The 11,675-nt window shown below is 27.6% G+C and overlaps 1 protein-coding gene across 1 annotated transcript; it reads right to left on the bottom strand.

The window, feature by feature from the left end:
• Positions 1-1,744: 1,744 nt before the first annotated feature.
• LOC113375371 (tudor and KH domain-containing protein homolog) lies at positions 1,745-11,354 on the bottom strand. Its single transcript, XM_026615308.1, has 10 exons — positions 11,229-11,354; positions 10,688-10,889; positions 10,037-10,236; positions 9,732-9,886; positions 7,406-7,538; positions 7,121-7,347; positions 4,591-4,724; positions 4,390-4,501; positions 3,519-3,690; positions 1,745-2,508 (listed from the first exon to the last, which is right to left on the bottom strand). Exons 2-10 carry the CDS (start codon positions 10,882-10,884, stop codon positions 1,745-1,747), a joined length of 2,094 nt encoding a protein of 697 aa, XP_026471093.1. The 5' UTR covers positions 10,885-10,889; positions 11,229-11,354.
• Positions 11,355-11,675: the final 321 nt, after the last annotated feature.

An 11,675-nucleotide genomic window follows, 5' to 3' on the forward strand; every position in this document is an offset into this window, starting at 1 on the left:
ATATTACAAGCAAAAAGCAAACGTATTTAATAAAACTATACATATCCAACGCCTTACTTTCCAATTAATAAATATATTTAATTTTTAACAATCTTATATATGAAAATTTCAAATATATTATAATTCATTTTTTATAATTTACTAAGGCACATTTTATAGCTTAAATAATCACAAAGAGTTATTTATATGAAAGAGATGCGCTATAATATTAATGTTCATGATGTGATATGATAACGATTTAACTACAGTTTAATTATATATAATAAAGAAATACACATAACAGTAACAAAAATGATTGAGCTGTCGAAGTTAACAACATGAATTACTTCCCTTTGTTTAGTGTATAAAAATTGTCCATGCAAAAATATTCTGTTGTGTGAATTTGCGCTACTTGAATAACAAAGCAGAATAATTTACATTAGTAACAAAGGAAGAAAGTACAGATCACTCTTGATATAATTAATGTTAAACTAAGAATATACAACTAAATAAAACGTCAAAATCATTTTGATTGTTCAAAGAAATAAGTATACTGAAACTTTTTAAATATTTCCATCATGACGAAGGATGTTCAATTATTGAAATATTTCAACAAAAACTACACGAATCACATACTAAGCAAGATTATTTAAAACTATTTAACAAAAGTCAATACTTCCAAATTTTGTTAAAAATCTTCTGTAACTTACAACTTGACGCTATAAGAAAACTTCACATTAGTCTAAACTAAAAACATACATAATGTTGAACAAACTCCTAGAAAATCAAATATGATTTGATAATAATATAATCAATTAAACTTTCCACTTTAAAGTTTTATATGTTTGTACTAACAAATTTACAATTATTAATTGCAAATTACAATTAATAGTACATAAAAATTTATAAATTCTTCTTACAAAATATTATGCAAAAATCTACCCATGAAATTACTAAGGTAACTGCATAATGTTTAGAAACAACAAACAAAGAATTGATCAACTACCTAACAAAGTTGTATATTTCAATAGAATAGCATGTGCAAGCAATAAATGATTAATCACAACCAAGGAGTAAATTTCATTTGCAAAAGAGGTATTTGCTTTAAACTATCCCAAAATGGGTTTCTAAAACTTCTTAATACACAAAAATTGTTGCAAATTGGCTAAACTACTAGTTTTCACACAACAAAATATTTCATATTTTAGGTAGAAATAGAAAATATTTCACAGCTTTGCGTAAAATAACATTATAAAAAAAATTTGACACGATTTCTAATTGATTGTAATCGTAACTCATAAAAAGCTGTGCTTCTTAGAAAATGAAGCTATAAATGTTATATAAATAAAAATGGCACATTATATATATATATATATATTATATATATATATATATATATATATATATATATTCATATATGAATTTTAATTAATTGACAGATGTTTGAAGAATATACATTGCTTTTTAATGGCAACCTAACAACAATCCTACATTTTGATAAACATTAATGATATGTCACGAATGTTGAAATGCATGAATTTTTTTAATATAAATAGAAAAAAATAATAAATCATTAATAGATAATTTACTGAACTAAACGTTATTATATACTAAAGCAACTCAGAGAACACGAAGAATATGAATAATATAAATAATTATTTACAAATATTAATTACAATAACATGTTAAATTATACAATGCTTTATACTTCTAATAATAACAAAAGCTGATTTATGAAACGTATTTTTAAATATAACTTATGAAATTAAATTCCGTTTTTAGAATTGCGTTCGGTTTTCAAAAAATCGGTTGCTTGATTTTTTATTTCGGAAGGAGACTGTGGCATCTTCTTACCCTTTTCAGTTTTATTAAATGTGGGCATAAAATCAACTTCTGATTTTAAAGGTGACTTAGGACTACTTGACTTTTCATCATTTTTACTCGTTTTTGGAGGACTTTTTTCTGAAATTTTGCCATTGTTAACTTTATTAGCTACGCGTTCCTTGGCGCTTTTTACTTTTGGCTTAATATCATCTGAAGTTGATTTAGCGGCGTTTTTACTGTCTACTGCTATTTTTTCAGCGTCTTTGGAAATGCCATCAATGAAAGATTTCGTTTCCTCCAGCTTGCTTTGAACTTTAGCAACGCGATCCTTGACAGATTGAACAGAGTCATCAGCGCCTTTGTCGGTAGACTGTTTGACGCGTTCTACTACCTTAACTGCCTCATCAGAGATTCCGCTAATAAAGGATTTAGTTTCTTCCACGATGTCTTTACGGCCAACATTTGGTGTCGTTGCCGGTTGTTTCTTCGTTGCTGATTTTTCCTGATTTACAAAATCAGAAGATACACTATTTTTATCAGTTTTAGAACTATCTTCAAATCTAGTCGTTTTGGCTGATGGCTTCGAAAAATCATCGCCTCCTGCTTGATTAGTTTTCAATTTATTGAATGAACTTCCATTAAATGGAAGAATTGCTCTTGCATATCCTCCGCGAATTAATTCTTCAGCAATATTTATATCGCGACCTGTTTTCACACAGAAAAACATAAAATGATGCCTATTGCAAAATCAATAAAGCTCATGATATTTTACAGCAAAGTGTATTTAAAATATAAAATTTTTGCGTGAAATTTTCAATAACACATTATACATATACATTGTGTTTCTAGAAAAATACAAATTCAAATTAAATGTTTTTGAAAAATAATTTATAATTCCCGACATTTTGAAACCAGGTATGTTTCATTTCGTCAGATAATCTTACTATAGAACCGTACCTAGTTTTAAAACGTCAAAAATAAATAATTATTTCCAAACAACATTTTATTTTTAATTGAATTTTCTATTTAAAAAGCAACATAAGTATATGTATGTAATAAATAAATAAGCGCTCCTTGAGTAAGGTCAAAGGTTCATACTTATAATTTCCAATCGGTTGATCCGTGGAAGTTAAAAAGATGAATTCCTTGAGTTCCAAGAGACCCTACAGTTTTTGGCCAAACAAACATACAGTTTATATTTTTACTAAATTCTTGACATCCGTAATTCATGAATTTAAAAACCATATTTGACCAAGCCAAAGCATATACATTACAAAATGGAGTTAATAGAAATTGCTTCTAAAATAATTGACCTTTTATTCAGTGTCCAAAAAAAATTACCGTTCAATGGTACTAATTTTTAGTATTCCGGAAAATTATTAAAAATACAAAATTTTATAATTATACCTATTACTTTCGCTCTGAAATTTAAGTTCTTCAAAAAGTGGAGTTAGTCAGTGTGTGTACTGATTGTCTCATACGTAAAATGAATGTGAGAGTATATTAGGAAAAAAAAATACCGGCATTATATAAATAATTATTCTAGAAAAAAAAACTCACAATGACGATTACATTAGAGGAGGAAGATACAATGTCAATTGACATGTAAACAAATTCATTCAAATGCTATATGTTCACTTACAATATAATATTGTGCAAATTTTATAAATGGATGCATTCATAAAATTTGGAGATGTAAAAATAATCTGACCCACCATCCTCATTATCATATAATTCTACACCAGGTACAGGAGAGCCTTCACGAACTGATCTATCAATGTTAGATCCCTTCATAACCAGGCTTTCACTTGGAGATGGTGCTCGAACTGCCCCATCACGTTCTCTGTAGCTAACAACACGCGACCATAATTTTTTCCAACGCGCAACCTGAAAAAAATGTTAAGTTTAATTAATATCATTTTTGTTAATAAAGATAATCAATGATATACATAGTGTCCCAGACCTTGACGTCAAGCCGAAACGGGGTGATAGTATTGACCATAACTGTTCTATAATTATTTAGAAAAAGGAAATTATCGTACATTCTTAGGAAATTATGAGCATGTAAGTGCAACCTAGAGATTTGATGAAATTATGACCATTTTACGGTTGTTATGGTTAACCTTTATTAATTTTGTTCATTTAAACTTTGGAATTGTAACCGTGAATAATATTTCTGATATGTATTTGATAACACTTCAGTAATGAAGAATTTCGAGTGGCAAGTTATTGTACAATAAAAATTGTGGTCCTAGAAATGTTATTCACAGTTACGGTTCCAAAGTTTAAATAACCAAAATTAATAAGAGTTAATCACAACCAAGACATTGGCATAACTTCACCAAAGCAATAGGTTGCACTTAAAAGCTCATAATTTTCAAACAACGTGACATAGTTTTTTTTTCTAAAATTTTTCAGGATGGTTAAGATCAATACTTTCACCACATTTCGGCTTGATGCCAAGGTCCGGAACACACTGCATATATATATATATATATATATATATATATATATATATATGTGTGTGTGTGTGTGTGTACATAAGTGATAAATGCAATTCTTTAGCTGTCAGTAAAAAAAACTTACATGTGCTAGTTGCTCAAACTTCTCAATGGATTCATCTGGATAATTGTTATCATTACTATCAACTGCATTGGGAGGACTAACATTCGCCAAAAAGCACTCTATAGCTTGAAATCTAAAGTTAGTATGAAGAAATTAAAATAGAAAGATAAATATAAAATAGGTGCCACATAAGCAACAAACAGTATTATGCCATAAACAAACCTAAGAGTCAAAAAATCTGGCCGTAGTTCAAAAACTTCATTAGGCGCAGCATAACAATTATCACCATAGTCTACAAAATACAAATCCAACACTGGTTGACATGGAACATAATCATTGGGTTTTATTTCTTGTACCTGAAAAAGTTGAGTCATAGAACTTATTACTAATAAACAATGAAGTAAGTTATTTTAATAGGTACTAATAATATTGACCCAAAAATATGACAATATGTAAGTTAATCAATAATATATATATATATATATATATATATATATATATATTGTATATATATATATATATTGTATATATATATATATATATATATATATATATATATATATATATATATATATATATAGTGCTCGATTTACAGTAGGGGCAGTCGAAGATAGTGCCCAGTGCAGCAAATTTTCTGGGACGACAAAATTTGGAAAGTGAGACTAAAATTCTATACAATATAATTTACTAATTCTTCTTAATAACATTTTTCATTTCGAGATAATTAACAAAACATAATACGATTGTAATGCAAAATTTAGGTTCAAATAACCGATGATTAAAATTCATTATTTTTCATTTAAAATTTTGAATCATTAATTTGAATGCATTAGGAGCGCGGGGTTGCCGATATTTGATAGAAATCCAATAAAAAAAAAAATCGGCGGTCACAAATGATCATAGGCATAGGCACAACAAATTATCAGATATTTTATAGAGATTATTCACTAACAACAATTTTTGTTTACATTTTATGGGTTCCCTCTACCAGTGTTTACCGGTTAGACTACAATGTGCGATCAGTATGAAAAAAAAGAGATATAAAAACTATTTAAGTAAAATTTCAGGGATGGGGCGGCATTTTTGTCGGTGCCCCAGAGCGCCAAATTTCTAAATCCGGCCTTGTATGTGATAATTTTTTCGAATGGTAATAAATATGTTGATAAAACTATAAACTTTTTCAAGATAATAAAGATAGAGAAAACTATATTTTGTTTGTTAAGGTAAATTTAATGGTCCATACGTTTCGAGTCCCAATTTGACTCTTCTTCAGTTCATAGAAGAACACAACAAAATATGCACTAAACACTAAACAAAATGTTACAAATAAAAATTTTTACTTAGAGACATAATAATGAAAAAATTGTAATAAAAACAACGAATTATATTTATAAAATTAATTAAAAAGAAAAATAATAAATTTGAACCTCACATCTCAAAGGACGAAACGCAAACGAATATATATATATATATATTATATCTTCTATACTTATAAAAATAAGTCGGGTTTTCCTTCCTGACGAAATAACTCCAGAAGGCACGAACCGATTTCGACAATTTTGCATTCGTTGGAAAGGTCTCAGGTTCCGCAAGGTTTATAGATAAGAAAATTAGGGTTGTTTTAAAAAATTGCAAATAGATTATATTATATATATATAAATAGATCGGGTTTTCCTTCCTGACGAAATAACTCCAGAACGCACGAACCGATTTCGACAATTTTGCATTCGTTGGAAAGGTCTCAGGTTCCGCAAGGTTTATAGATAAGAAAATTAGGGTTGTTTTAAAAAATTGCAAATAGATTATATTATATATATAAATAGATCGGGTTTTCCTTCCTGACGAAATAACTCCAGAACGCACGAACCGATTTCGACAATTTTGCATTCGTTGGAAAGGTCTCGGCTCCGCAAGGTTTATAGCTAAGAAAATTAGTGGTGCATGGCATCGTGCCCTAATGCAAATTGCTGGAACTGCACGCACCGTAATTAAAAATTGGAGTAATAAAAATAATCAATAATTGTTTTAAATAATTGCAAATAGATTATCTCCTATATATATAAAAATAAGTCGGCATTCCTTACTGATCAAATTTTTACTTTTCAAATATAAAACAAACAAAAAATTTCTTCATCTTTCTCACGAAACCATCTGGTGGCGAAACGGAGTTCGTCGGGTTTGCTGATATATATATATATATTATATATATATATATATATTATATATATATATATATTATATATATTAGGGTGGTCCTTAAAATGGTCATTTTCGAATTTCCTTGCTCCCAGGGGCTTAAATGGTTCCAAATAGATAAAAAACAATTCTCTGAAAGTTTTAGCTCTTAATATTAACGTTTAGATAGAGCGCAATTCAATCAAAGTTTTGTATGGAAATAGCATGGAAAAATTTTCAAAAATTTTAAAAATGTTTTTTAGATGTAATTTAGTGAACAAATGAATAAATAAAACTCATTCATTTGTCGCTAACTTATACCTAAAACATTTTTTTTTAATTTTCAAAATTTTTTCCATGCTCTTTCCATACAAACTTTGATTGAATTGCGCTCTATCTAAACGTTAATATTAAGAGCTAAAACTTTCAGAGAATTGTTTTTTATCTATTTGGAACCATTTAAGCCCCTGGGAGCAAGGAAATTCGAAAATGACCATTTTAAGGACCACCCTAATATATATATATATATATATATATATATATATATAAATCACCTATATAATAGATAAACTATTACCTGAGCTCTGTACCATTTGCCATCAACGTTAAACATGGCTGCAACAATTTGACCAACTTGAGGACTTATGATTGTGTGCAACTCTCTGTTTTCTTCTTTATTATAATATTCAGTCATTGTTTCCACTAAGTTATCGAGTGCAGCAGCTTGAGGACCCAAAATTTGCATCCAAAACCTATGTGGCGAAGTCAAAGCTGATACATAAACTTCCATTGTCCCATCGGCTCCTATAAAAAAACGACATTAATTTTTCAAAATAAGCTGTGTTTGCCAAAAGAAAATTACCAGCTGGTTCAAGTTTTTCTCGTTCAGGTACTGCAACTTCACTCGATCCGCTATTAACCGTTGTAGGTAACCTGGGGGTACGCTTAGCAGATGTTTCATCTAAAGAACGCTCTAATTCATCAATCTCCTTAACCTTTGATTTAATCAGTTATCATTAGTTCATATTTTCTTGGCATAAATACACACACACACACACACACATATAAATATATATATATATATATATATATATATATATATATATATATATTAAATGTTAAATATGAACAATACGACACTCAGGTTTTTAACACACACTTTATTTGGTAATTACAGATGTGTGTATATAAAATTTTGTGAATTAAATCCATGGAATTAAAAGAAAATTTTTGAGAGAAATTCATATTTTTTATAAATTTATGCCCGATTACTATTTATATATATATATATATATATATATATATATATATATATAGCATTGATCACATTAAGAATCACACCACTTTATTACATCAAAAACTGTAGTTATGTATAATTTCAGTTACACATTGGTTTTATATGTTCAAGCATTTACATTGACAATAATTATTTCATTTCATTCGTTTTCTTTAATACCTATAATTTTTTTCAATTGAAACTATCATATAATTAAAACAACATAGGAAATAATGCCTTACTGTAGATGTTTCAACTGTTAAAAAAAATGTCTATGTAATCTACAATATATGAAATCAATGCATGGTGATATATATAAAATTTCATTTATGCTTTGTGAATTAAAGCTGAAAATTGTTAATACTTCATATAAATTTGTTGAGTAAAAACAAAACACTGAAGATTGTTTTAGATGAAAAAAATAGAGATATATAAGATGTTATTTCAAGTTGAATTACAAAAGCAAGATAACTTGAATCACATTTGAATCAAAACGTCTCAAATAACATATTTGATTTGAATATATATCAAAAAAAAAAAAAAAACAAAACAATCTTAAAAAATGAGATGTCAATAATTGATTCAAATGTAATTTAGGAAGTATAGTAAATTGCAGAATCTAGTACAGTAAACACAATTTCTACAAATTCACCACAATATATGATTAATGACAGCACAGCAAATTGTTATCATTCAATGTTAATTGATGTAAATCAACTACTATTGCAATGCAGTCGTCCAATGGCCATTGAAGCACAGCAATAAAAAAAAAAAAAATTATTAATTAAAAGTAAGAATAATAGTTCCTACTAGTAATCATATACCAACACCGATGATTTCAAGAAATAATATTAATATGAGAACTTTATAATGTAAATGATGATTAAAAAATCGTTGCATTTGATTACAGTAATGAAATAATGTTCAGGCACAACTACTTTTTATGCTTTTTGTAAAAAAAAGCAACTTTACAAACAAAAATAAATTAAGTATTTTAAAGCAAAATGTTTAAATTTATAACTTTGTCGAATAAAGTAAAACAAATAAAAGATCTGGTTAAAAGTTAAAAAGAAATTTATTTATAGAAGTTAACATATTATACAACAATTAGAATACAACAAATACAATAAAAATTCATCAATATCAACATTCAACAAACATTTAAAACAATTATCTAAGGGAGGAAACATTTCTACACAACTTAGTTACATAACATTTGCCATTCCAGGTATGATAAAAGTAAATCACAGCCAAAACAATTAGTAACAAAACTATTAGTTAAATTGGGTTAAAAATTTCAATCTCTATGACAAAGTAATTTTGATGACAGATTTAAATGTTTTATGTAATGAAATGTAGAATTAGATAGTCATATTTCAGAGTTTAACAATGTTAAATAAAGGATGTATCACCAAAAACCATGCATTACACAAATATAAATGAAATTATAAAAATTTGTTATTAAGCCAATAAAAAATTATAAAAATATATAAAATGTTACAAACACATAAAATTATAGTAAAACAGTGGATTAATAAAAGCTTTTTGAAATAAAAAAAAAATAATTTTATTGCCCACATTCAAGCAAACCACACAGAACTCCAATTAATTCTTCAAGCATTTCATTTCTGGAGAAAATGCAGTGTAAACAGAATTCAAATCGACAGTCTTTTGATAAGCTGAAGCGAAATAAAGCAGTAAGTAAAATTATTCCGACACCATTCTAAACTATTTTTTCACTATTTTACAAAAAATCTCACAATACTAATTGTAAATTATTGCAAATAAAATGAAGTATATTTAAAAAAAAATAATTTTATGTTAAAAGAAAAACAAGAATTAATAATATTAATCATGTACATGTGCTATTTATACTGCACATATTTTACCTAAAATTAAAAAAATATTTTACCTTAGTTTGAATTTTGTCTTTAGCATTCATTACATCTTGTTCATTGTCTCCTGAAATTTGTATTCCAGCCATATTTCTACCATCACGTGGAAATTCCACATCTATTTTTACGTTATCTTCATACTCAAAAGAAGTAATTTCCAAACGTGGATTCACTAGTATAAAAAAATGCATCAGTATCACTAATTCCTTAAGTTTCAATTCAAAATGAAAAAATAAAAATCTAAGTATGCATTCATAATATTAATTCTTACATACACACATATGCATATAAATCTTTCATACATGTAATACTTTTTAGTTACTTGTAAGCTTTCTGTAGGCATGTAAACTTATCCAAATCTTTTCCTTAAAAGGTCGTAATGAACTCGGTCTTGCATCATCATCTTTTAACTTCTTTGCAATAATTCGTTGACAAATATCTAAATCATTTTGTGATGTTGCAGATATTATGATAAGCATATCACGACACCCATCATCTTCCAATGTTATATCAACATTTCTCCTGGAAAAGTAACTTTTTTATAAAAAACAAAACAGAAAGTACGCATGATATAAAATTTGATAGTTAATTTTAAAAATGCAATTGTATCATAAATTTTCAGTGAGATTAGGTGATAAAAAACTTTAAATAAAATTCAGAACTATCTTTGAATAGTGACTATAACTTAAAGAAATGTTAAACTTTTTAAATATAAAATGCACTATTTTATAATTCATAGCTAAAACACTAACTCTGTATTGAGGTTATTCTATTTAGTGAAGAATAATAATAATAAAATGTAGATAATAATTCTGAGAATAACCACTTAGATTTTGTATTGTTAAAAACCTGTCATTTATAAATCGTCTCCGGCAAAATTATAAAATAGATAATGATTCAGTTGCAGAAGATTGCACAATTTAGACACCAAATGATAATCTAGCTCAAACAAGATATGAAATATATATCTTACGCCTTTTCAATTTCCTTTTTGGTTTTTCCATCCTCTCCAAACAAGCGGGTTCCTAATTTTCTGTTCACCCGAATAGTTAAAATTTTATCCCTGCTTTTTTTTGTTCGTCTTTGGTGTAGCTTATAAATCAGGGTGCCTCCAGCTCCACATACCAAAAATGTGAAAAATGTGATTGCGTAAACGTGCGACGATACCATTTTTGCTGCATAAGAAGAACACGAAAAATATAGGTTAATAAGTTTACCACAGGTCAAAAAATCAAACAAATAATGTCGGCAAAATAAGGAAACATGAAAATGTACAACAACCTATTGCAGTTCAATTATCATGCATACATGTATCAATCATTCCCAAAAAACTACTATATTACGTATTCTGACATAATTTAAAAATGCAACTGCATTCTATTTTTATACATGACATAACATTCAACAATACTATACAATTATGAACGTGTACGGTACTGAATTTTGAGAATAATGATTAATTAAAGCATATGTATACAATGGCGAAAATAAATAAATTGTTTTTCTTAAATTACCTAGTAAATATTGGAGTGAAGTTTTACGTTCTATCTCTGATACATGTAATCGCCAAACACCATCGACCGTGCACTTCGAACGCGCGCTTTCAAGTAACAAAACCCAACATGCGACTGACCGGCAGCGCCATATATTCGGCGGGTATTTCGATAGCTATCGATATAACGAGAATTCAGAGTAGTTTCAGTAGTTTTCAAACTTTTTATGCCCATATTCTACATGCCTAATATGAATTTTAACTTTTAAATACAGTTTTGTTCTTTTCGTTACCAATAGTTCGTCTCATAACATCCCGGAAATAATACTTTTTGTCTCACATAACAAACTCAAAAACGACATAATTTAAAGAAATTTTGAATTAGAAAATTTGTTTTTTGTCTGAAAAGAAATTTATAAAATCACTTTTTTTTTGATAAAAACTTCTTTAGTGAAAAAGTATTAGTGCA

The sequence above is a fragment of the Ctenocephalides felis genome, unplaced genomic scaffold (assembly GCF_003426905.1).
Source record: "Ctenocephalides felis isolate EL2017-DRISC unplaced genomic scaffold, ASM342690v1 CF-g0.4_SCAFFOLD_01886, whole genome shotgun sequence".
NCBI classification, from domain to species: domain Eukaryota; kingdom Metazoa; phylum Arthropoda; class Insecta; order Siphonaptera; family Pulicidae; genus Ctenocephalides; species Ctenocephalides felis.

Bases quoted from the DNA above. Each gene is read 5' to 3' on its own strand.
- LOC113375371 (XM_026615308.1), bottom strand. From the start codon at position 10,884: ATGGTATCGTCGCACGTTTACGCAATCACATTTTTCACATTTTTGGTA. The intron at 4,502-4,590 runs GTTTGTTTATGG...TACTAACTTTAG, and splicing joins CCAGATTTTTTGACTCTTAG to ATTTCAAGCTATAGAGTGCT. The intron at 3,691-4,389 runs GTAAGTTTTTTT...CATTTTTTTCAG, and splicing joins AGTTTGAGCAACTAGCACAT to GTTGCGCGTTGGAAAAAATT.